The sequence below is a fragment of the Crocodylus siamensis genome, chromosome 2 (assembly GCF_052110815.1).
Source record: "Crocodylus siamensis isolate JL-2025a chromosome 2, ASM5211081v1, whole genome shotgun sequence".
NCBI lineage: Eukaryota > Metazoa > Chordata > Crocodylia > Crocodylidae > Crocodylus > Crocodylus siamensis.
The window spans coordinates 62,485,223-62,512,418 of NC_143396.1; the positions used below are offsets into that span (position 1 = coordinate 62,485,223).

Here is a 27,196-nt window from a genome sequence, read left to right on the forward strand (position 1 = left end):
CTATGTCTTTTTTAGAATGATCATGCAACATTTAAAGTTTTATATTCAGTCAATCACAAACAGACATTCTCTTATGCTGACATCAATTCCTTGGATGAAGCTGCTAGAACTTAGATGTTTTAATAATAAACTTATTAGGTCAGGGGTGGGCAAAATATGGCCTGAGGGCTGGATCTGGCCCACGAGGCCATTCTATCTGGCCCGCAGGGCCTGTAAAAGATGAAGAAAATTAATATTCCTCTACCCTTGATTCCTGTCAAAAATGACAGGAACCAAGGGTAGTAGGACCCAGGGAAAGCCCAGTGGGTTCCCACAACAGCAGGGCCTGCCCAGCCCTGCCCCCCAAGCTGGAAGCCCCAGGCAGGGCTTCTGGCCTGGAAGTACCTGGGTGCCCCACTCCAGAACCTCAGGTAAGGGAGGGGGCAGAGAGAAGGGCAGGGGGGGACCCTGGGCAGGGAAGGAGCATGGATGGGGAAAAGCTGAGCACGGGGGGGGGGGGGGAGCTGGGCACAGCAGGGTGGGGAAAGCAACCCCTTCCCCACCCCGTGGCCGGCGCCCCGCACTCCAGCTTCTCGCAGCCTGCGTGGGGATGCCTGTGTCTGTCCCAGACAGCCCAATGCGGGCTGTGAGCAGCTGCAGCTGGGAGCACCGGCCATGGGGCAAGGGAGGGGCCACTTTTCTCCCCCGCGCTCAGCTTTTCCCCAGGCTTCTTCCCTGCTCCTTCCCAGCGTAGAGGAAAGCAGTCCCTTGACCACCCCATGACTGGTGCTCCCTGCTGCAGCCACTCGCAGCCCCCGCGGGGCTCTCCGGAGTAGGCATAGGCAGCCCCAGGCGGGCTGCAAGTGGCTGCAGCATAGGGCACCAGGCATGGGGTGGGGAGAGGCTGCTTTTCCCAGCTGGTGCTCAGCACCACCTTGTAACCTGGCCCCACTGCCAGCCTGGGCCCCGTGTTGGTTCCAGGCTCGCCCATCGGGGCTGTGCAGGGCAGCAGCAGCTGTGGCCCCCCCTGCTTGCCATGCTGGGCAGTGTTTGCCACAGCCGCCTATGGGCTGCCCAGTGCATGAGCTCCAGGGCGGGTTACAAACTGGTGCTAAGTGTGGGGAAAAGTGACCCCTCACCTGCCCCGTGCCCGGTGCCCCATGCTGTAGCCACTTGCAGCCCATGTGGGGCTACCTTGCCTTCTCCAGACAGCCCCGTGTGGGCTGCAAGCACTTGCAGCAGGGAGCGCTGGCCATGGGGTGGGTGAGGGGCTGCTTTTCCCTGAGCTCAGCACCAGCTTCTTCCCTGCCAGTGAATGGGGTTGGGGCTGTGTGCTGTCCTCCACCTGTACTGTAGGACCTGGGGTGTGAGTGGGCAGGGAGCCAGCGGGGGCACAGGACCCACACTGCTGTCCCAGGGCCAGTGCCAGCGGGGCCCACAGCAGGGTGGCAGGAGCGCAGGGCCCCAGCTTGCAGGGGCTCTATGGAGCCGGGCTAGCTCCCCCCTCTCCCTGCTGGTGCAGCCCAGCCCAGCTCCACAGACCCCTGCCAAGGGGCAGGGCACCTGTCAAGGGGCAGGGGTACCTATGCGGCCCTCGACAGCCTGCCAAAACTGGGTAAACAGCTTTCCACCCAAAATAATTGCCCGCCCCTGTATTAGGTAGTGGCAGAAAAGAAGCACATCAATGCAGTTTAATCCTGAGACTAAACATGCATCATTCTGAAGGTAAACAAACTTGCTCCCATCAGGAGTATCACTCCCCTCATACCTCTACATTTCCCTCAAAACTCCTGGACTAGGTATGCCAGAAAGTCTTTCAGGGAAGCAAGAGTTTCATAGAGCCATTCTGATGTCCAGTAGTGTAACAAGGTGGAGGTACTATCACTTAAAAGGGGAACAAGAATGGTAGCCATCACCATCCCAACTGCAGCAGCCACCCAACCCCTGCTGCCATTGTTGCCCATGCACAGACCCTGGCAGTTATGCCTCTGCCACTGTCCATGGCAGTTCTACTTCTTCTTTGGCCTAACCTCTACGCATATATCACACAGACTTTTCTTGTTGGTTCCTAGCCTAGGATCCCACTCTGAAGTCAGGGTCTGGCTTTTACTGGCTGCTTCTGCACTTTGCTGGTTGCCAACAAGGCTGGGAAGGAATTTTTTTTTCTTCTTGTGGCTACAGGAGTTAGGAGTTTTTTTCATCTTCCTCTGGGTGTTGGCTGAAGCCAAAGCTGTGGAGTGAGACTGGGGTGTAGCAGTGTTCCTGTTGAGACTAAAACCCCACGTTTCCAGGCTATAGGGTCTTGCCCGTCTGCTCAGGGTCATAACAATCACAAAGTTTGGGATCTAAAAAGAATCTTATGAAAACAGTAATAATCAAGAACTGTCCCTTCAGTATTTTTATAACTTAAACTGTTTTAAGAAATGTTTTCATGGGATGTATTATTGTGTGATACAAGCAGAGCAATTTAACGACTTATCACAGTGAATAGCTTATCACAGCAACATGTGAAAATAATGATTGTTTTCATGTACAACACACCTGTTTAAACAAATGGACATCACACACAGTATATAGTTTCATAGTTTCTAGGGTTGGAAGGGACCTGAACAGATCATCAAGTCTGACCCCCTGCCCTGAGCACGAACAAGTGCTGGGATCATAATACCCCAGCCAGATATCTATCCAACCTCCTCTTGAAAATCCCCAAGGTAGAGGAGAGCACCACCTCCCTTGGGAGCCCATTCCAGAGCCTGGCCTACCATAAAGTAATGCATCCTGATATCAAGCCTGAACCTGCTCTCATTCAATTTGTGGCCATTATTCCTTGTTTTCCCAGGTGGTGCCCAGGGGAACTGAGCCTCACCTATTTTCCACTGGTCCTCTCTGGTGAGTTTATAGACGGCCACCAGATCCCCTCTCAGTCTTCTCTTGTGGAGGCTGAATATATTCAGGCCCTTTATCTTTGTAGGGCCTGGCCTGCTGCCCCCTTACCATGCGAGTGGCCCTCCTCTGGACCCTCTCAGGGTTAGCCACATCCCTCTTGAAGTGCGGCACCCAGAACTGGATGCAGTTCTCCAACTGCAGCCTGACCAGCGCTGTATAGAAGGGAAGGATCACCTCCCTGGACCTGTTTTTGATATATCTGTGATGTATACTGTGTCATTATGTCATTTCTGTCACACCTTTTGTGGGACTGAAGTTCACAGCTAGAACTGAATGCCTATACAATCCAGTTCCTGCATGGTCATAGGATTGACAGACGTTCTTACACAGCTGGCCAACATTATTTGGTCAACTACTAATGCTGAATTCAGCAGTAGAATCTATCCAGTAGGTGGCAGTGTTTTATCTGACATCCCAACTACTTTACAATGCTCAATTGCCTCCTGTTACACTTCTAGCTTCTGTCTCCCATTGCCTGAAGAAGGATGCATGTGCCCAAAAGTTTGCAAAGAACTTTGTTCCAACTACTCAGTTGGTCTAATAAAATATATCATATCTACCCAAAGAACCTTGCCTGTAAGTGTACCAGTATTTCATCTTTCCTTTGTTTTTTCATAGGTAGAATTAATATGCTTGAAGTATTAAAGAATTAATACAGCATAAATTCTTGAAACTTGGAAAAAGTAACAGTTGATATTCCTTGTTTTATGATACTACTTGGCTCACAGCATCCTAACTCTTAACTCTGTTTGCATGAGATAACAAAAGAGACTCTCCTGTATCAGGCAGAAATTATTTTGATTACATTGAAAAATCCATTTGTAGTACAATCAACAGTGTACTAAACTTATAAACTAAGGCAGCGTGATTGAACAGAAAGTGCACTACACTGCTTGTTAGGGGACCAGCCTTTTACCCTGGGGTCTCTTCTACTTCCTTCCTTGCTTTGGGAAGGCACCAGGTATTTCTGTGTCTCTGTTTTCAGCTGTAAAAATGAGGCTTTGGAGACTCTTAATTGAAAAGTAGGGTAATCACTAAGTGTATATGCTCAATTTTCACCTCCAGATTACAATCTAGATCAGAAAATACAGGACAAGACTGAGTCAACCAATTTTGACTTGTATAGCGTGATATATCATCTAATTTAGGATTTTCTAAAGCACCTGCCACTTCATCTCTCAGTGACTGTTTTTTTACCAGAACTCGTTGTTAGGTAACACTTTAGAAAGCCTTTGCATCTCAAAATAAATGTTATGGGTCTAGGACTATAAACAGTCCATGTAACACAGCCATTGTGCCTTTGGGTACAACTAAAAGACTCTGCTCAGAAAAGACAAATAACGAACATAGTGAGGGTGCTGCACATTAGGCCTGCCATGCAGTAGTAAAGCTTTTGGGGAGACCCTGCACTGTGATATGCCAGCTCCTAGCCAAAACAGACAGTATCAGAACTAGCATTAAAAAAAAATAAAAATCAATTATTAAATGGACTCTACTTCTGAATATCTTAGAAGGCAACTCTATTTAAAACAATTTTAAAATTGTATTTTTCAAGTAGATCAAATGCCTCTTTCCTAATTTCAAATGCCAGTGACCAACATAAAAGACGTTGTACCTGGACAGTATGATCTTTTAGGATAAAGTCCTCAACATGCCTTGCTGGGAGGATATAAATAATCTCTTGAATTCGAATCTCTCTTTTGATTTAGACATAGGCATTTTAACATAAACTAAATGATATTGCCTGTCTGCACCAGCAAACTCTTATCAAATTCTGTAACCATCTCAAATTACCATCCAATCCAGAAACATTCAGAGTGAAAGTAGACAGATCTGGCCCTTAATAGATTTAATCTTCAGTACTACAAATGCTATAAATCTTCTCTGCAAAAGAAAATAGGCAACTTTAACACAGTAAAACGTTTTCTTATTAGACTCCATGTCAAAAGATTTCTTTTAAAGAAAACAAATTTAGAGCTAAATCTATAAGACTCCAACATAAATTTACTTTAAATGTGTGACTGCCAAACTCCACAGCTGCCACAATATTTACTAACATACTTTATACATCAGCTATCAAATTCCATATGTGGCCCTTGAAGTAAATGTTATAAATCTCATTTAGTTGTGCTTGTCCTGGCTTATTCTTAGTAGATACAAGGGTGCAATTCTAGCTGAAACAGGCCTCCTGGGGACCTAAAAGAAAAGAGACAAGAGTTTCTTCCTCTCTTGCTTTGTGCATTTTCCTGAGTAGTAGTAATGTTGACTTGCTATTATCTTAAACTCAGAAATGCATAATAAATTCTTATATACACACAAAATTAAGGGGATGAAGTGAAAAAGTAGCACAAGTAACAGCTATGGACAAGCTTGTTCTGAAACTCTATATGAAACAGAAGTACAGTAGTCTTCACTTGGCTTTCCTGTTCTTTGCACCGTCATGCTTCTGTATCTATTTGATATGCCCTGAGAAATGCCAGGAATAGCTTACTCTAGAATATATCAATTTCTCTCCCTTTATGGTGCCCTAGATCACTACAACTGTAGTTCTTGCTGATGTTGCTTGATTTTTTTTTAAACACAGGTAAAATAATGTATTAACCTTGACATTGGAAATAGCTGAAATGTTTTGGCTTAAATTTAAAACAAAACAAAACAAAATCAGCTTATGGTAGACATCTGGTGTGGGCAATTTTAGCTCAAACTTTTACAGTTATAAGCAGCTGAAACTAAGGTGCTACAAGCTCATCTATTATTCCATGCCAGTAGCTGAATCAATAATCCACAAAAGAAAATGGTTGCTTTGTTTTGTTTTTTAAAGTATCAGATTCACAGGACAAATCTAAAGTAACTTGATTTCCTTCAGGGATATTACTACAGATTTACATAAGCTGAAAGACTAAAATCTGGTTCTTCATCACCACCATACTTTAGAGTTTTGTAGTTTCTCTGAATTTTTAGCCCAGGCTCTATCTTGCTAAATATGTGCCAGGATTGTAGCATAGTTACCTTAGGCCGAGTATCAACAACATATATGAAATCGCTTCCTGGATTTGCCTTTCTGATGGCCTGTAGCATCTGTTCATCTTCAAGGCATCGAGCACTGAAACCGGACAAGGGTTGGCTACTCCTGCAGATGGATGCCTGCAGCAGAACAAACAAATGGAAAATACACCACCGCATTTAATATTCCTAAAACAAACGCACTGCATTCAAAAACTTGTCTATGTAGTCTGTCCCATGCAGTTGGTTCAATAAAAGATATTACCCACAAAATACCTTGCCTCTTGCGTTATTTACTATATAACATTATTTACAAAACCAGTATACCAGAAAATGTACAAAGGCTCCAATAACTACAGAATTAACAGGAAGATAAGAATAGTCCAGCTAATTAAATCTTGCCAATTCATGATATGTTTTATTAATAAAGCACATTATTGTTTGGCTGCCTATATAATAATATATTTCATAGATTTCATAGACATTAGGGCTGGAAGGGACCTTGGAAGATCATGAGTCCAGCCCCCCGTGCAAAGGGCAGGAAGTCAGCTGGGGTCACAGGATCCCAGCAAGATAAGCATCCGATTTACTCTTGAAAATGTTCCAAGTAGGTGCTTGAACCACCTCCGCTGGCAGGCTGTTCCAGACCTTGGGGGCTCGGACAGTAAAGAAATTCTGCCTTATTGTTATAAATGTGGTGTTGACCTTTATGGGTTAAATCCTAAATGCCAGGCACGTAGCTCTTTATATGCAATTTTTAGCACTTCATTAAGATTCTATTTTCAACTGTGCCAAAATCAAAGTAATGATGGAAGAGGGCTCTCCCTCCCTTTAGCTAGAGCATTTGCCTAGGGAGCAGAAAGTCTGAACCTGTTTTCCCCCAAATGCTCCAGCCACCAAACCGCAGGCTAAGCATTTTCCAGAATATTTGTCAGTCCTCCCACTGAAGCTGGCCCCCTGCACCTTGTAGTTAACTTTTGTTCCATAAAATGGGTAAAGAGCATTAGTTCAGAGACCCAGCCTAGAACCCGATAGCCCCCTCTTTGCTACAGCAGCATCTGTCTCACTGGACTGGATCTCCTTGCTTGCTCTTTTCCTTCAGGCCCCACATATCTTACCTTCTTGGCCACCTAGTGAGCCAGCTTCAATAAGAGGGGTAGAAAGAGCTTAGCCCTAGCCATGGGTGACTGGTGCCATCTTAGTCGGGGGGGCACATTCCCTCCCAGTGACCAGTCAGCAACTGGGCAAGGGGTGTCCCCTGTGGCCAATCTCGCCAACCAGGGGGTAAGGGTTCCCCCATGGCAAAACTCACCAACTGGGAAGAACCTGAGGTGCTACATCTGGTGCTCCCACTCCCAGGCTGGCACTCATGGGGGGGGCACCAGTGCTCCCGCTAGCCCCACCTGCCCATCGCCTAAGTGGAGAGCATGGCTACTCAGGGCGTGCACCAGCATGCTCAGGGTGTGCACGTGCACCCCCGTGCACTCCCTATGCATCGCCACTGGCCCTAACATACCTAGTATATGCCCTAAAAGTTACCACACTTTTCTAAGAAGAAAGCAAGAGGCTGGAATGCAGGTCTTCTGTTCCTTGGAGAAGTGCCCTAACCTTTAGCCCACATGTTGTCAACAGGGGTACGCATACCCCTGGGGGTACACACGGGCAGGCAGGAACAAAGCACCGCCATGCACCATCCTGTGCCACCACCCACTCAGCCAGACACAGGGACAGGAAGTTCGCGCATGGCGGCTGCCATCGCTCTGTATCCAGCTGTGCGCCACTCTCTCCCCTTCCCCCAACCCCGCTCTGCATCTGGCCACTGGGGCTACGCTACTCCACATCCAGTCACCAGGCATACACTGATCCAAAAATGTTGAAAACCCCCATTTTAGCCTATTGGGCTAAAATGTAGAAGGGTCATTATTGTTCTTCTTTTCACCCATCTGTTGTTTGTGGTTTTACTGTGACTAAAGTTCTCAGCATACATGGCGCTGATTTTATTCCTTCCCCTCCCCACCTCCCCTCTGAGCAGTTGTCTGACTGTAGTGCAGCCTACAGAGTATGCAAAGAAAGAAAGCACAGGTTAAGCGTAGTTATGCTGAATCCATGCCTAAGTACCAAAACTGTGGTTACACAGCTATGCAACTGTCATTTAAGCTCATGAAGAGGAAACAGGATCTGGCCCTATAACTTTGTGGAAGCACTTATCAGGCGGCGAATAGACGCAATTCTAAATAAATAAATATATAAGTAAATGAGGCCATTTATTTAACTACCAAATTATGGATTTAGGCATCTAACATTAGAGAACCACATTTGAAAATTCTGGCCCTGATATTTTAGAACAGAATATGTGAAAACCATAATACGGAAATATGTACACCTTACAACTTACTGGGCACATCTACACAAGATGCTACATAGCCTTAGCAAGGAGCCATGGCAATACAGCTCATTGCTGTGGCAACACAGCTCATTGATATGGTGACATGATGTCAGTGGGCATGCCACTGTGATGCCAAGGCTACTGCAAAGTAGCAGTGAGCTACTGTGCAGCAGAATCGGAAACAACCCATGCACCACCAGGACTGTACAATAACAGCGGTTACTAAGCAGTCATTTAGGACTTGCTAAATGCTAAATGCAAGTACAAAAGTACTTTAGTAAGTCCTAAATGACTGTGCAATACCAACTGCATAGTTGGGCGCACATCTAGATGCACCCACTGTTGAAACCTGAGGTCCCCTTTGTTATAAGTTATGATTTAGGTAACTTCATTCCACTTCTGACTTCCGCTGAAGTCACAAGTAAAGTATAAAGAATGGTAAAACCAATGAGTCACATCATTTCCTCTGATGAAAAATCTATCAGAGGCAGTTCTGGGGAGGAATTTTCCATGAGGATCCCCTCATAGTTCTGACCCTGTTGTTCCGTCATGAGGAAAGTGTCCCTCCAGATGCCTAATAGACCACAGACCCATTTCAAAAGGTTACAGATTGACAGAATGCCATCTATTGCTCCATAGCAGCTCTGTCTCTCTGCAGGCCAAGTCTCCAGGTACCAGTGCCAGAGAAATTCTTTGGATATGGTTGTCCCAGCAGATAGCATAATACTTTGTGGGGATGGAAAAGAGGGACAATATCATTACTGATCCCACTAGAGGGTGCTGGTGAGACGGTTGTTGTAAACCGGTCCCTATAAGTGTCTGACGGTATGGTTCGTTAACCACCTGCTTTGGGCAAGTACTGTATTTACTTAAATCCATGACAAGGTTTTTTCCCCTGCATAACATGGGGTAAAAAGTGTCATCTTAAATTCAAGTACTGGCCCAGGGAAGCCTGCAGTTCAGCTCCAGCTTTGGCCCTGGGCTTGGAGCCAAAGCCAGGATGAGCCACTGCCTGTCCTGGACCAGTGACTCATGCAGTGAGGGGTGGGGGACACTCACTGCAGGGGGAGACAGTGCAGTGGCGGTGAGGGGTGTGTGACGGATATTCATGGTGGGGGTGAGGGGAAAATGGGGAAGACACCATGGGGGTGGGAGTGTATGGTGACGCTGGGGAGAGCATGGGGGCCACCCCATAAGGTTGAGAGGGCATGCAGGGGAGATCCATAGTAGGGATTCAGGGAGAGGAAAGTGAGACCACACAGCTTCCCTCTCTCCAGCTTACCTTAGGCTCAAGCTCCAGCCCCAGCCAGGCCCGAAGCTGCTGCCACTGTTTTTACATGGCTGGGCTGGAGCCAGGGCCCCGCTGCTGTCTCCCCAGGAGCCAGAACTGCCCAAAAGATAAGTGGCTGGGGGGGGCGGGGCAGGGCGGGGGGGAGCAGGAGGTGGGCAGGTGACAGGGGGCAAGCACAGGCATGAGAGTGGGGGTAGAGTGGGGAAGTAGGTACAGGCATGGGAGGGCAGAAACTAGAGACAGGCAACAAGGGGGCAGGCATGGGCAAGAGGTGGGAGGGGAAGCAGCAGTGGGGAGAGGGCAGATAGAAGGGCAAGGGGCAGCGGGGAAAGTGTGGGAAGTCTGGCCCCTCGTCCTCTACCACTGATTTCCCTGCAATCAGTTGTGGGAGGAATTCTTTTAAGTTGACTCTCCAATACTTAGATACTTAGATAACAAATTTATAATTTTCCATGTATAAAATCTCATTGCTGAAGGGGTACTTGTAAATTCACAGTTATCTTGGATTTAGGAAAATACAGAACCTTAAGCGCTGCAAGCACTATATCTCAGCAGATTCCCATAAAGACTCACGGAGTCTGAGGAGGTAACAGAGGATTGATTCCTTTCCATGGGCCAGCAGACATAGAAGTGCAAATACTTTAGACACAATTTCTCCCAGTTACAAACAAAAATAGAGCCAACAGCTCCTAAATTAGTAGGTCTAGAAAGGGGGAAAGTGCCTCCAGGATATTCCCCACAAAAGTAGTTACAAACTGGCCTGCAGATTTCCCAGAAAAAAATTCAGTTTTCTTGTCCATGCTGTTTGGACATATTCGAGTTTTTGCAGGCTATTCCAAGCATCCACTGGCAACTGGTACCATGGGTCACCAACGGGTTGCTTTTCAACCCAGTTCTCAGGATTTCCATCCTAGGTATCAAGCTGTTCAGCCTTCTTTCCACGGCCTTCTCTCAGACTCTCTTCCTCAGCCCCCTCCATGATAGTTCACTTCTGAACTTGGTCCCCTGTTGTACTACTCTACTTTTCTGTGCTGGAGAGATTGCACAGCCTTCTGTTGCCTGAATGATGACATAATGCCCAATAACAAACCAGCAGACTATTTGTTATATGTGCCCCTTTCCCATTATTTGTAACCAGCTTAATAAAAAATCATTTGGAATGAAAAATCTTGAGGAAGACAGAATTATCTTCCCCTACCCACACCACCCCAGAAATGTAAAACCACAATTCCACACTTACATGGTTATCCTTACAGTAATAGGAAAGTGCTGGGAAACGCCTTCTGCTCCGGAATTTGGAGCTTCCTACTATAATGTGTGCAGTTGCAGATCTTGGTACGTATACCTCAGTAGGGTATGAATCACAGACCTATCAAAGAAATCTCAATTTATTTGGGTTATCATAAAAATAACAGCCAGTCATCACAATACAGAAATGAATTAATATGAAACACTGTTATTCTGAGCATTTTAAAGTATTTCATTAAAGTCAGTTACACCAGTCCAAGTATGCCGTGAAGTAGTTTCCTCTTTTTTATGAATGGAAAAACTGAAACAGTTGATGAAGGGCTATACTGTGTTTTTAAGTATCTGGTAACCGTGACTACCTGTACTGACTGAATGAGGCATTGAAAATGACATAGTTTAGAGTAAAGGAGTCTTTTGTAAAAGTTGGAAAGTGTTCCAACACATGGGAAGTATTCATAGATGTGATAAGGTACAGGCTCTTCATCACTCACCCAATGCGACACCTCAGCCCAGATTTGCATAACTGCTAAGCACTCTCAACTGTATCTGACCTCAATGAGGGATGTGCTTTGGACATAAAAAATGCTACAGAATTCTAAATAGTCTGGAAAAAAAAAGCAGTCCCATATTTTGGCACTCAGAACAGGTGTAATTTTTGCTAATTTTGGACTTAATCTCTCTCTGTTAGAGTTACATAGCTGCTGCACAATGAGGATACAAATCTCATCAACTCCCAGGGTGAATCTAGAGGCGTGCAGTGGAGCGGTCATACCCCCCCTTTCAGACCATACCACAAAAGCAACATACAGGGACTTTTTTAAGTCCCTGAAGCAGGTAAGAATCCATCCTTCTTGGTACTCCATCCCTTCCCTGCTGTGGCAACTCTCTCCCCTCCTCTCCCCTTCCCCTGTCTGCCACTGCCACTGTACCCAGCTAACCTGGGGGCAGGGAGCTCCAGAGATGCTCCTGCCCTGCCCTGCCAGGCTACGCAGGGAGCCAGGCTTAGCCAGGGACAGCAACAGAGGCAGGCAGATTTCCCTTCCCTGCCCAGTCTCCCCAGGTGTTCTCCAGCAGCCCAGGACTGCTTCAGCACAGGGAGAAAAAACCTGCCCACCACCACCACTGTCCCTGACTGAGCCCAGCTCCCCATGCAGCCACTGCCCACAGCCTTGGCTGGAGCAAGATAGAGGCAGTCAGGACAGTGGCAGCAGCAGGTGAGTCTCCCCTTCCTTTGTGCAGAGAGAGCAAGTGGGGGAATGGGAGTGGAGGGCAAGGTATGTGCTCCACAGCATGGGTGGGAAGGGAAGTGGTACTAAGAATGAGGGGAGGGAGGCTGTTTCTTACATGATTTCAAGATTTAAAAAAGGTCTCCAGCTGTGTGGTCTGTCTGCCCTGGTTGTCGAGGAAGCTGGAAGTAGGGTGTATAGCCACCCCTGCATCATTGGTAATTGTTCCTGCACCCCACTTTTTAAAATCCTGGATCTGCCTATGTCTATTCCCACAAGGTTGCTGTAAAAGTAATATAATGGTTTTGAAGTATTTACCTACTACAGTGAACTACCACAGAAAAGTCCAGGAGGAAGTTGTTAAATTGTGTACTCAGTTCAGGGTTTGGATAAAAGTATGTGGTAAATGAAGTCCAAGACCACAGATTGAATGAAAAAGAAAAAATGAAATAAATGAAATATAGTACAACGCCTGAACAAGACTGGAATATTGTGGGTAAAAAATCTGTTATTAAAGGACTCTCATAATGAATGTGCGTAATGGAAGACAACTTAACGTTGCTCCAAGCACTTTGATTTTGGCATTTCCTACCTTTTTAGTTTGACTTTGAAACCTTAACATTATTTTTTAGATGCAATTTTAATATCATGCCCTGAACAATATTGGAAAACAGCAAACTTTCTATTATTTACTACTGTCAGATGCACACTGATTTTGCACCAATTAAATGTGACTTTACTGGTGTCATTTCTGATTAATGAACATCAGTCAGATCTGTTTCTGTGACATGCAGGAAGACTTAGATGAATCCATGAATGTCTTTAGTATTTCTTATAGAATTAACACTTTAAAATTGAACTCTTTAAGGAAGAAAGAAAAAAACTTTGTTTCTCCCTTCCATGTATTTTTTCCCTTCCCACACCCCCGCTTCCCTGCTTTCAGTCTATTTTTGTTCCTTTCTTTGAATCCTCTATGTAAGTCATTTCCACAGCTTTTTTAGTATATATTCCCTCATTTTCTCTAATATTCCAGGATTCCTCTTTCTCTTTATGTCTATTCTAACCATGAATGACATGTGGCCCTAGAGGCTGGGGGGACATGGTGACCACCCACAGGTGGTAGTGGCAGTGATGGGAGCATGGTAGTGGGGAGTAGGGAGCTCCTGCAGGCAGCTAGCAGGCTGTGGAATGGATGTCTACACAGTCAGGTAGGTGGCCAACTGGCTTAGGGACTGCACCCAGAGACTGGTGGTGGAAGGGCTGTTCTCAGCCTGGAAGGAGGTGGGCAGCGGGGTCCCACAGGGTTCAGTTCTTGGACCGGTGTTATTTAATATCTTCATCAGTGATTTGGATGAGGGTGTGGAGAGCACCCTCTCCAAGTTCACAGATGATACCAAGTTATGGGGCAAAGTTAACACACCGGAGGGCAGGGAGCAGATACAGGCCAACCTGGACAGGTTGGATCAATGGGTGGAAGAAAATAGGATGCAGTTCAACAAAGATAAATGTAAGGTACTCCACCTAGGGAGGAGGAATCCCCATCACACCTATAGGTTGGGGGATGATCTCCTCAGCAGCTCAAAGACTGAGAGAGATCTTGGAGTCACAGTTGACTCCAAGATGAACATGAGCCAGCAGTGTAATGAGGCCATCAACAAAGCCAATCGCACCTTGTCGTGTATTAGCAGATGCATGACCAACAGATCAAGGCATCTGTCTCTAGGTGTCTAGCTCCCTCTCTAGGTGTCATTGGTCAGGCCGCAGTTGGAGTATTGTGTCCAGTTCTGGGTGCCGCACTTCAAGAAGGACACGAAGAATCTGGAGAGGGTTCAAAGGAGGGCCGCTTGCATGATTAGTGGCTTCTGTGAAAGACCCTACGAGGGGAGGTTGAGGCATCTGGATCTCTTCAGCCTTCACAAGAGACAGCTGAGGGGAGACCTTTTAGCTGCCTATAAGTTTATCAAGGGAGGACAACAGGGAATTGGTGATGCACTCTTTACCAAAGCGTCCCAGAGAGTAACTAGGAATAGTGGGTGCAAATTAGTGGGGAGTAGATTTAGGTTAGACATTAGGAAGAATTTTTTTACAGTAAGGGTGGCCAGAATCTGGAATGGGCTTCCAAGAGAGGTGATGCTATCACCTGACTTGGTGGTCTTCAAGAGGAGGCTTGATAGTCACCTGGCTGGGGTCATCTGACCTTGGTCCTCTTTCCTGCCATGGGCAGGGGGTTGAACATGATGATCCATTGTGGTCCCTTTCAACTCTACAATCTATGAATCTATGAATCTGTCTTTGCACCCTGCAATTAGTTATGACCCACCTAGACTATCCTCTTCTTCAGCAGTGTGGAAAGAGCAGGATGGAAATCCAGCCCTGCTCTCCCCCATAAACCTACACCTGTGTATGTGTATGTTCCCATGCTGGTCGTAATCCCCATTCTGAGACCCCTCCCTACCCAAAATAAAATCTGAAGTAATTTATTCACTCCTTTTAATTCAATTCAGACTTTTTCTTCTGTTTCTAATACATGAAAACAGGTTCTGGCAGCACATGTAGTCTCCTCTGAAATCTCAGAACATCAGTGCCAAGACACAGCGGGGTGAACTGAATTGTACTGGCAGACTGACTTCAAAGTTTGTTTTTTATTGTTGTTATCTCTCACCATTTGTATTACTTAACCATATGTTTAATAAACAGTTTTAATCAGACTAAGACAAGGCAGAATGGGAACCACAGTTAGCTTGGAGGGAAGGGGTAGAATTAAGCTTTGTGACTTGTCAACCCATTGTATACAAAAATATAACAGTGATAACATTCCAAAATGTCTCAAAAGTACTGCAACTGATTTCAGGGAAAAAGAAAAGATAATACTAAATCCATTCTTCCAAACCAATGGCTTGTGAAACTATTAAGTAGATTTTTTTTAAGAAACTCATTTGCTGCAATTCAGCAAATCACTTACACACAGGCTTAACTAACAATTTGCTTATCCCTATTTAGCAAAGTATTTGAGCATGTGCTCAAAGCTGACTTTTGACAAGTCATTATCTAATTGTAAGTCAGTTCCACATGTGGAAATTGGAAATACAGAGTGAAAAAAGGAAGCATTATAGGCTGTCTTTCTTATCTAGACTGTTAGCTCTTTGCTCCAAGGACTGACTTATACTACATTTATGTACGGCACCTAGCTTCACCTAGGGGCCTCAATGTTAGGTGGGGCTTTTTTAATACAAAATGCTTTTATAATACAAATCATAGCAACTCACTCCATACTCTCTGTTCACATCACTGATCTGCCAATAATTATTTGGGATACCCATCCGATTATATTCTTCATTCAGGTCCACAAGCTTCCAGCCTTGTGCTCGCTCTTCTTTATCTAACTTTGGATTGAATGAGAAACAGTACAGCTCTTCATATTTCACTAGAAAACATAAAAAATAGGCAGGATGATAAATCTAAGCTGAAATCAAAGGCTATAAAAACAAAATTTGAATCAGGTTATTCTCTATAGATTTCTCATTCAGAACAGTATGTTTTCCTGGTGAAAAGCCCACATACCTGCATATAACTACTTAGACGTTTACTTTGAAACTTTGGGCCAGTGGTATATTTTTGCACTTGTAAAAGGCTGGATTATTGACCCTACTTGAAACCTACTAGCTCTCTCAACCCTGCTGAATTGAAAACATTCTGTTAACCACCACAAAGGTGCAGTGTCAGCACTAGCATGCTGGTATGCCAAGAACCTAAAGTCAATAAAAGTGCTTGTACTCTAGAAGAATTCTCTCACCAGAAAAAACTTGCTAGTTCTTTTATTACTAGATTATAGATCCAGTGGAAGGGCAAAAGGATCTGAACAATGGACCACATTCTGCACTCTTACTGGGGCTTAGTCATCATGGACCAAACCCTTAACTCTCAACTCTAATTCAACTGTCTTTCCACAAGATAGTTTTACACATATTCAGTGAGAATTTTTTAGCAGACCACATACTGGGTATGGTCTGTGCTGTGACAGAGGAGACAAAGGCAGAATCAACAGGTAGCTGGTAATGTCCCTCTGTTGTTTGCTTAATGGGGTGATAAACACTGAGTTAGGGATGATAAACACTGTGTTATCAATTCCCTGCTGGCCTGGGCAGAAGGAGGTGGGGGGATACCTCCCTAATCAAAGTGTCCTGCCAGGACCTGGTCACGCCTCACCTTAGCTCAGCACTGTAAAAGTGAAGGGAGGGCTGCTGTAGCACCCCCAGCTTCTAGCCTGAGCCACTGCAGGCATGTGCCTGCATTTTTTTTCAGTCCAGAGGGGATGTCTGTGTGGTTCCAAACTGGTTTAGCCTAGCCAGGTTAGACTAACCTGCAAATATTGAATCTATTCAGGCTCAGACTTTTTGAATGTCTGTCCCTAGCCTGAAAGACCCCAATGGCATTCCAGATACCTAGATTACTTTATAGCAGGATAAACATATTTACAATCTTTCCAACATGATCTGGTTGGCATAATTATAACTTCTGTCACATTCCATTAATGAATATTCAATAAATACAGTTTAAAATTAACTTGTAAGAGTACTTGTATTCACACTCATGAAATGCCTTGATAAGATTTCAAATGCACACAGTAATTTATATAAAAAGGAACTTTATGATCAAAAGTTACTGGCAGCTAGTATGTTCAATAGTCAATATAATGATTATTAATCTGTACATAAACAGAAGAAAAATTTTCATTCAGGCTGATGCTTTTACAATCGTCACCTCACCAGCTGATGTTTCATGCTCCTACTGTAAGTTTCTGACCCACAGGATTCTGGTTTATAAATTAATGAAACTATAGTGGTCAGCTGAGTCACCTCTGATGTCACAACCCCTAAATGACAAAGTGTTTCATAATTTAAGTCTTCAGAAACTGTCTAATTGTCGTCTATAATATTATGGAAATTAAGCATACTTTTGGGGCAGGGGAAAAAAAGGAAGACTAGAGAAAGTTTCACACTTAATTTTAATAGGCATTTTTCCATATGAATGCCCATTCTTTTCTACAGCAAGTATTTACTTGCATTTTATTTTGAGGCATATTTTATATTTTATAATTTCATGAAATACATAATCTATTCAAAACCAAAAATAAAATAAAAAACAAAAATAAAGCTATTGCACATCCAGGACTTTCAATTCCCATTGATTCAAAAACAAAAAATCTGTATTTTGTAACATCACCACAGGCTGTTACGGAGCTTAGTTCCCTCTTTAGAAATAACTGTTAATAAAAAAAGGCAGCAATGACCAGGAAACCAGCCTCAGGCATCCCCTTTGGGCGTTAGGGGAGCACAAGAATGGCAGTCACCGCTACTGTAAGTCCAGCCATTGCCACCTTCATGGCCAACTCAATCCTGGCCACTGCCACTGTCACTTTGGGCTCAGACCCTGGTTGTTACGTCTCTAAGAATAGGAATTGAAAGAAAAGAAATTTTTTGTTAAAATTTCCCCATGCAGCTAAGGAAAGAAACATCACACATTGTGAGAAGAAGAGGAAATGGATGGCTGAAATACAGCTTAATAGCTCAAACATCTGTGTTTGCTGTCACGGCACAGATCTAGGAAGGCTAACCTGTGTCCACGTCTCATTTACTAATGTAAAGCTTGAGTATTGTAGTTAACTGTAACCTGAACAAGTAAATTCAATAAAAAGAATTTGATTAGATCCTGATATTTGTTTAGCTCCTTGGTTGTCAAAACATGCATTAACACTGCTGGATTATCTTTGCACTGGATTTGCCCAGGAAATTAACAGGAAATTTTCCAAGTGATTTCAAATTATATGGTACACATCTCGGTTGTAAATGCTCATGAAGGGTCAAACCGGATTTAAGATTTCATGCGTTATTTTATGATCATATGTGAAGATTGTCCACATGCAAATAAATTATGGCTTAAAGATTAGCTAAGAGTCACGTAGCATCTAATATAGTCTAACACACACTGAACCATTGATTGTACAAGCTCCATTAAAAGCTGACAGGTATAAGACTCAAAGCAAACTTGTAATTTAGTTAGACTAGCTTGTGTCACAAATTGTTACAATATATACTGTATTATTTCACAAGACAGATTCTCCATTTAAGATATGGTATAATGCAAAAAAACCCCAAAAGGCAGGCAGGCAGGAAAAGGAAAAAGTAGAGCATGACTCAATCAAAAATTACTTTGGTAGGTTCATGGGCAGCTTGCGATTGCAGAGTAATTGTACCATATTCCTAAAGGATGTAAAGCACACTCCCATGCACAAACAAATGACAGTAGAGAGCTGGCAGGTCAAATCCCACTCATCTTGCAATCATCCCTGCTAACTCTGGGACTTATGAACCCCAATATCAGGTGTTGTGGTGCAAAAAGAAAAACATAGAGAAACATGAGTGTGCTTTACAGTTAGCTGCTTCTTCTATCACTGACATGGAGTTTTTTTTCCCCTGGGCCTTTTCCTGATTCCTGCCTGCTGCTAAACTTTAATTCATGGGCCATATTCATGCGCCTCTGTGGTATTCTATAATACTATCACATCAGAGTCGAAAGCCACCAGTCCATTGCTGATCAATGGGTGCATCTATACACAATGCTTTACATGTTGCCCTGTGGGGTCAGGCCAACTCTCAGAATCTCAATATTGTGCTGTTAGACAGGAGGGTGTGACACAATTGCACATATACAAACACACAAATCAATTAGATGCACACACACACACACACACACATTAACAGCTTAGACACATACACATCCAAACCAGCCTAGGCACATGCATACCTATCACCAATTCAAGCACATACACTATGCACCCCAAAAGTTAGATACAGATCACTAATTCATATATCATGCACACAATGACATATATATATATATATATAAAAATATATACACACACACACACATATATATATATATATACACATACACACACACACATACACCCTCACCAGTTCACACAAATACAATTACCCGGACATCTCGTGGGAAGATCACTCAGCAAAATCCGAGCGGTCACAAAGCTTTCTCTCGTGCGTGGATGACCTCTATCTGACTCAAGAAGTCTGTAGGCCAACGAGAGGCAAAGCACTGCTCGACCTGGTACTGGCTACGGGGGACAACCTAATCGGTGACCTAGTGATCGATGGGAAGCTGGGTGACAGCGACCACGAGCTGATCACCTTCACCATCCGCCGTAAAGCTGGCAAGTCAGTCAGCAACACAGAAGTCCTTGACTTCAGAAAAGCCAACTTTGACAAGCTCAAGAGGCTAGTCAGTCAGGCCTTACGGACCATGACCCCAGGGAGATGGGAGTTCGAGAAGAGTGGTTGCTTCTCAAGGAAGCGATCCTCAATGCACAAGCTAAATCTATCCCAACATGGAGGAAAGGCAGCAAGAAGGCACAGCAGCCCCCCTGACTCTCCAGGGACCTAGCAGACCTCCTGTGGCTAAAAAGGAAAGCCTACAAAGGATGGAGGATGGGATTCACCTCCAAGGAGGATTACTCCGCGCTGGTCCGGTCCTGCAGGGAGCAAACCAGGAAAGCCAAGGCTACAACTGAACTCCAACTAGCTTCAGGCATCAAGGACAACAAAAAGTTCTTTTTCAGATATGTGGGGAGCCGGAGGAAAAACAAGGGCAATGTTGGACCCCTGCTAAACCAGATGGGGCAACTGACAACTGACGCCCAGGAAAAAGCCAACCTATTAAATAGGTACTTTGCGTCAGTCTTTCATCAGTCACACGGGATGCCCATGCCTGCTATGGGACAGGGAAATCTGTGTGAGGGGGATCCCTTACCGTCCATAAATGCTGACCTCATGAAGGAACACCTTGAGAAGCTGGATACCTTCAAGTCAGCCGGCCCTGACAACCTGCACCCCAGGGTACTCAAGGAGCTGGCGAGCGTCATAGCCCAGCCCCTGGCACGGATCTTTGAAAACTCCTGGCACTCTGGTTTAGTGCCTGAAGACTGGACGAAGGCCAATGTGGTGCCGATCTTCAAAAAAGGGAGAAGAGTGGATCTGGCTAACTACAGGCCCATTAGCCTGACTTCTATCCTGGGGAAGATCCTAGAAAAGTTTATTAAGGAGGCCATCCTTGAGGGACTGGCCCAGGCTAACATTCTAAGGGATAGCCAGCATGGGTTTGTTGCGGGTAGGTCTTGTTTGACCAATCTCATTTCCCTCTATGACCAGGTGACCTATCACCTGGACAAGGGAGAAGAGGTTGATGTCATATATCTTGACTTCAAAAAAGCTTTTGATCTGGTATCCCACGATCACCTCTTGGCCAAACTGGCCAGTTGTGGCCTTGGTTCCACCACGATCCACTGGCTGGGAAATTGGCTCCGTGGACGGACCCAGAGGGTTGTGATTGATAGCAGTCACTCACTGTGGTACCCTGTGACCAGTGGGGTCCCTCAAGGCTCTGTCCTGGGACCCATACTGTTCAACATCTTCATTAATGATGTGGACATTGGAGTCAGGAGTGGACTGGCCAAGTTCGCCGATGACACCAAACTTTGGGGCAAAGCATCCACACCAGAGGACAGGCGGGTGATCCAGACTGACCTGGACAAGCTCAGCAAATGGGCATACGAGAACCTCATGGTGTTTAACACCGAAAAATGCAAGGTTCTCCACCTTGGGAGGAAAAACCTGCAGCACCCTTATAGGCTTGGCAGTGCTACGTTGGTTAGCACTACAGAAGAAAGAGACTTGGGGGTCATCATTGACCACAAGATGAACATGAGCCTGCAATGCGATGCTGGAGCTAGTAAAGCGACCAAAACGCTGGCTTGCATCCATAGATGCTTCTCGAGCAAATCCCGGGACGTCATTCTCCCCTTGTACTCGGCCTTGGTGAGGCCGCAGCTGGAGTACTGTGTCCAGTTTTGGGCTCCACAATTCAAAAAGGATGTGGAGAAGCTTGAGAGAGTCCAGAGGAGAGCCACGCGCATGATCAGAGGTCAGGAAAACAGATGACAGGCTGAGAGCCATGGGACTCTTTAGCCTGGAAAAGCGTAGGCTCAGGGGTGATCTGATGGCCACCTATAAATTTATCAAGGGTGACCACGAGGATCTGGGGGAACGTTTGTTCACCAGAGCGCCCCAAGGGATGACGATGTCGAACGGTCACAAACTCCTGCAAGACCGTTTCAGGCTGGACATAAGGAAGAATTTCTTTACTGTCCGAGCCCCCAAGGTCTGGAACAGCCTGCCAGCGGAGGTGTTTCAAGCACCTACATTGAACACCTTCAAGAGTAAATTGGATGCTTATCTTGCTGGGATCCTATGAGCCCAGCTGACTTCCTGCCCTTTGGGCAGGGGGCTGGACTCGATGATCTCCCGAGGTCCCTTCCAGCCCTAATGTCTATGAAATCTATGAAATCTATACAGCCCACCTACACATAGATGAGTTCTTAACTTGGATGGTCCGGTATGCATGTGTGTGTTTGGGGTCCCTGGGATACTTGGGGGAGGGTTAAGGTGAGAGAGAGAGAGTTAAAGTATAGGGAGTGAAAGTTGCCATAACCAGGGTTAGAAACAGTGGACTAGAGAGAAGCTGACTGAGGAACTGAGGCTTGGGTTAACTTAAGATCAAGTGGCCCTAGGGTTACTCAAAGACACTGGAGCATGGGAGCGGGGAAAAAAAAAGAAGCCTGGTGGCAAAGAGGAGACAGCCAGGAAAGAGAGAGAGACAGATATCTGGGAGCCTGGGGCTAGACACTGAAGCAGGCAGCTGAGATATTGCGGGGGGTGGGTGGGAAGGGGGACAGATAAGTGATGGCAAGGAGGAGACAGCCAGGAAAGAAACTGAAGCAGAAACCTGGTTGCTCAGGGGAAAAGGCAGTGGGGATAAGACAGTGGCAAAGAAACAGGAGGTTTGGAGGCAGAGAGGAGCTCAGGATAGGTGTTGGAGGTGGCAGTGAGCCAGAAGCAGGAGAGGGAGGAATGAGACAGAAGTTAGAGGGGAAAGGAGAAGAGATTGGAGCAGGGCTGAACCATAGTAAAGCAAAACCCAACTCCGGGGTCCAAATAACAGGTTTATTAAACAGACAACACACTACACAGCCCCATGAAGTTATTGGTTCACACACACACACACACACACACACACACACACACACACACACACACGGGTGGTTTCAATGGCTGGGTCATTGGTGTCCAGGTATTGGTGTTGATTGTTCAGTCATTCAGAGGGAGCTATTTTTAGACCTACTGCCATCATCTCTCAAGCACCCTCATTCATCCCCATTCATTCAGGACCCAAGTTACATAGGAGAGGTAGGTGTGAGTCATGGGTTACATAACTGGGCCTGGGGACAGGATGGAGATTTGACAAACAAAATGGAAACTTGACATGACTTATGCTAACTTACATATGTAGGCCTAAATCATACAGTACCAGTAAAACAGTAATGTAGAACAGTAAAAATCAATATAAACATAATAATTATACATTATAAAGAAGAAGAAAAAACAAAACAAATGCAACTTTTTACCAAAATAAAATGCTGAAGCTTATCCTATGTCTTAGCTCACTTATACTTATCTATAGGAAATAGAGAGGGAGAGACAAAGTCAGAAATGGTTGGGGAAGGGGAGGGAATGCATTTAAAAAAAACTGGGGGTTTTGCTACATACTCAGCAATAGTGTAGTTTACTACACAATGGGCATATCTACACAAGATCCTTAACTGCACAGTACCATAGTTTACTGTGCAGTAAGCAAGGGCACCTACATGGGCACATGCTTACTACACAATAAACCTTGCTAATTGTGAGTAAATTTGCTACCTGCAAATGCAAGTAGCAAATTTACTTTTGATTAGATATGGCACAATAGCATTTCTGCTTCCAGTCAGCTGTCCACCAGGGGGACGAGATTGCTTCCTGCCCCTGGAAGCTGCCTGCTGCCAGGGTGGGCTCTGCCACTACAGCTTGGGCAGAGATTCTGCCACTAGAGATTGTGATCAGGGAGCAGGGGATGGGAGATCTTTATCTCACAGTGCCAGCTCCACCACAGCAGGGCCAGTGGTAGCAGACCGTTACCTCCCAACACTTGCTCCGGACTCACAGAACTGAGTGAGGAACAAGCTCCCCAGCCTCTTCCCTGCCCAGCTCCGGAGCTGAGCAGGGAATAGGATCAGCAGCCCCTGCCAGCTCCACAATTGCAGATCCTTATCTTCCATTCTGAGCTCCACAGTCATGGGGTTTGTGTTAGGAGACTTATCTTCCAGCACCAGCTCTGTGACAGCAGAGCCAATGCTGAGAGATTTTTATCTCCAGGTTGAGACAAGGATCTCCCATTGCCAGCCCCATGACCACGAGGCTCAGGCTCACTGCAGGATAAGGATCTCCCAACCCCCCACTTCCCAGTCATGATGGTGAAGCGGGGGCTAGAAGATAAGGATCTTCCAGCCCCTGCTCCCCAATCGCCATCTTGGAGCAGGGGGCTTGGAGCTCCCTGCTGGCTCGACCCAGCGTCCAGTCACCTCATGGAGCTCAGGCTGGGAGCTAAGAATCTCCCAGTGCTGTTGCGGAGCTGGCATTGGGAGAAAAGGGTCCCCCAGCCCGAGCCCCACAACCATGGAGCTCTGGCTGGGAGATAAGGTTCTCCGAGCTCCCTGCTCCCGAATTGTGAAGTGGGTGCTAGGAGATAAGGATCTTCCAGCCCCTGCTTCCTAATCATGATCTCTGAGAGAGGGATTTGGAGTTCCCTGCTGCCGTGGCAAGGTGACATAATCAGGGACAGGTCAGGGACAGGTCCCAGCCCCATGTCCTGATTGGGTGATCAGTGTCCTGGACTGGGAAAGAGCTGCAGGGGTGGGGTAGGTCCCTGTGGGGCTAGTACCCAAGAAGAGCCTAGGTCTCCCCCTGATGGCAACAGGGGCCCACTGCAGGGCTCCAGGAAGCTGGACAGACTTGCTGCCATTAGCAGCGAATCTGCTCCTGCTTCCCTACATGTGTGGACGCTGCCCAGGAGTGTTTACTTGTGAGTAGTTTACTCACAGATCAAGTGCATGCATAGACATACCCAGTATGGACTTCCTTTCCTTTCTTAGTGTCACAGGAGCACTTGGGTGCCCTGTTCCTATGAAGGAATAAGGGCTGCTGAAGCTCCCTGAGACAGCACAGCTGTTGGTTGCCGGAGCAGCCAGCTGGTCACATGACAGGGCTGGGCCTTTATAAACAGCCCAGGCCAAAGCTTAGCAGCAGTTAGTTCCCTTCTGGCAGCCTGAGGTGCAGGAGAGCCAAGCAGAGCGGTTCAGCCTGAGCACCCAAGGGGCTGCACCATGGTAAGAATGGAGAGAACCCTGACTAGGAGGCCTTTGCAAGAGAGCCAGGTGGGCCTAGATCCTATGTTATAGCCAGGAGGTTTATTGTTGTGTTACAGCTGGCTGGCTTACGGTTCTGTTTAGTTATTGTTATACTGGACTGGGCGAGGCTGTAGGGGTGGAGGAGGCCTCATCAGGAGCTCCCCAGGGATGTGGGGTGCTCCCAGCACCAGAGAGGGGTGCTGTATTGCGGGGCATCTAGACCCTGTCCCCAGAAGGGGTGAACAGATTGAGGAGCCCAGGGAGGGCATGTTTAGTTAGAGGAAGCCTAGCATGGGTGTAGGTAGAAGCCCCAGGGGGCAGGACCCAGAGAAAGGGGTTAAGGGGGCCAGGTAAGGCTAGGGCTGCCTGAGCCCCAATTAGGAAGAGTCCCTGAGGGGTTCCACAGTGGTGGGGACCCCAGGGCCTGCAAGGGCACCATAGTAGGGGTGTATTACCCCAGTCCTGACAAGGTGCACAGTGCTGGCAAGGGCACTGTAGCTCGGGATGTAATACCCCAGCCCTGAGAAGGGGCAAAGAGGATCTTGGGGGCCAGGTATGACTAAGCCCACCTGAGCCCCACTTGCAAGGAGCACCAGCGAGAAGCCCGAGGGGCTCGTGTTAGGCCCAAAGGAGGACACACGGGAAGAGAAGCCCAGGGTAGGGTGCTATTATAGAGATGAGCCCGGAGAGGCCAAGTCCACGATTATAGACAGCCCGGAAAGGGCGAGTGCACAGAGGGACAGGCCCCAGTGGGGGCACCGTCTGTACGTGGAGAGGCCCCAGGAGGGTCGAGTATATTGTGTGGGCCCCAGGAGGGGGCGGATATAGCTAGTAGGCCCGAGAGGGCTAGCGGATAGAGGGGCGCCGGTTGCGTGACAAGCCCAGGGGCGCCGGTGAAGGGCGCATACAGGAAACTGACCAGATAACGTCTGGTATATCTGTGAGGCTTGGGGCGTGCTGAAGGGGAGGTTGGAGGCACGCATAGCCCATAAGGCTGGGGTGCACCAGGTCACTCCATACGGAACAGGGGGACAGTAGAAGCATAGCACAGTGTCCAGGGCGACAAGAGGCAGCCTCCCTTTCTAGAACCATATAACAACAAGATGTGGCGGGTGAGTAAGAGGATGCTGGACTGCCTACTTGGCACGGTGAAGGGGTGCTAGAGAGATCACAGCCACTCCTAGGCCCCACTCCATGACACTTAGCATAGGACTCTTTCCGGTTATTTTCATTTTCCCAGCGTGCATGTACATGTGCTGCAGTGCTGAAGCCAGAGGAATTAATCTAGTTTATGCAGGTATCAATCAGATGTTGAATTTGACCCATCGGTAATAATAATTGAAAAACCCTGCACTTATTTTTATCATGTACTATCTAGCTTACTTAATTATATGCAGTCCTGCATATATCACTGGGATTCGAACTAGAGTAAGCACTTTACCAAGTTCACCTGCTGTTCTAACTTGCAATTCAATTTTTCCCCAAAAAACACACCAGAGAAACTGACTTTCTTGTAGCAAGAGAAGGATCAGTACTGATGTTGTCAGTGTTGTGTAATGCATTCTTTACACAGGATTCAAGTCATGTTAAAGAAGAAGAGTTTGACCTCCAGTTATGTACCAGATCACTTGCATCAAATCAGCTCATACCCAGCATCCTTGTGAACTGAGAAGTAGATTTTATACTCAAATACACTATTTGCATTCTCACCTTGAAGACCATTTTGAGCCTTGACATAGAACTTGAATTAAGGATTTTGAAACTGACAGCATATCCTGGATATGAAAATGTTCCAATTCCATACACAGCCAGGTCAAAACACAAATTTACAGTCGCCCTCCACCCTCCTCCCCAGTTACAGTTAAATATGTATATTCTTTTACATCACCATCTATGAAGCTGTTCACAGATTTTTAGAAATGTATGTCATATGCAGAGTTAAAATGCTAAGTGCTTATTTGAGTTCTGAAATCCTGTAGCTTTTTTTTTTTATAGATTCTGGGCTATAAATGCAATATTTTAAACAGACATTATTCAAAGTAATTCACATTACACTACCACGAATGCTGCAAAATCAGGTCTCTCAAAATTTCCTAGCAGATACTTTGCTAGAAAAGAGTTGTATTAAGCTAGTTTACCTACTCTCAACATTAAGCATTGTTTTAATAATATACCATCATGTTCAGTACCCTTTTCTCCACATTTGAATAAATTCTCCTAAAAGAGCAAAGTGCAGAAGCACCTTTCTACATACATGTGTGTCCTCTAGTATATTTTATGCTTCTTAGGACAAGACTGTTCTTTTTTCTTCCCCAGTGCATAATGGGGCCCCAGTTCTGGGGCTCTTTGGAACTATTATAATTTATTTACTTATAATATTTCTAATTCAGTTATTATTATGTTTACAAGGACACTGTGTTCCTAACCTACACATTGTAGAAATGAAAATGCAATGGACAGACAAGGAATAGGAGGACTAAAACATCCAAGTATTTTGTATTTAATATTTCTTTAACATTTTTTCTAGATTTTTTTAAGTTTAAAGCAAGAGAGAATATTTTTATTTTACAACTAGGATGCAAGAAGGTTATTAAAATGAATGATGGACCAATGAATTCTGGCTGTGCGCGTAACTGCAGAGTTCAAAAAAGGGAGAAATGAATTCACCCTCTACTCTGGGCCAAACGCATCAAGCAGCTGGGAAGACTAATGCCATCTGTCAGGAGCTGAAATAAATTAAAAAAGGCAAGGAGATCTCTTCCAAG

At 45.7% G+C, this 27,196-nt stretch overlaps 1 protein-coding gene across 1 annotated transcript in view; it reads right to left on the reverse strand.

Annotated features, from left to right (window-relative positions):
* Positions 1–27,196, reverse strand: part of MTMR7 (myotubularin related protein 7) — an 89,180-nt gene that overhangs the window by 32,429 nt on the left and 29,555 nt on the right. The window contains exons 4-6 of the mRNA XM_090036010.1: positions 15,346–15,503; positions 10,846–10,974; positions 5,935–6,069 (exon numbers count right to left, since the gene is read on the reverse strand). Of these exons, the coding sequence (XP_089892136.1) occupies positions 5,935–6,069; positions 10,846–10,974; positions 15,346–15,503 (422 nt within the window). The remainder of the gene's footprint in view (positions 1–5,934; positions 6,070–10,845; positions 10,975–15,345; positions 15,504–27,196) is intronic.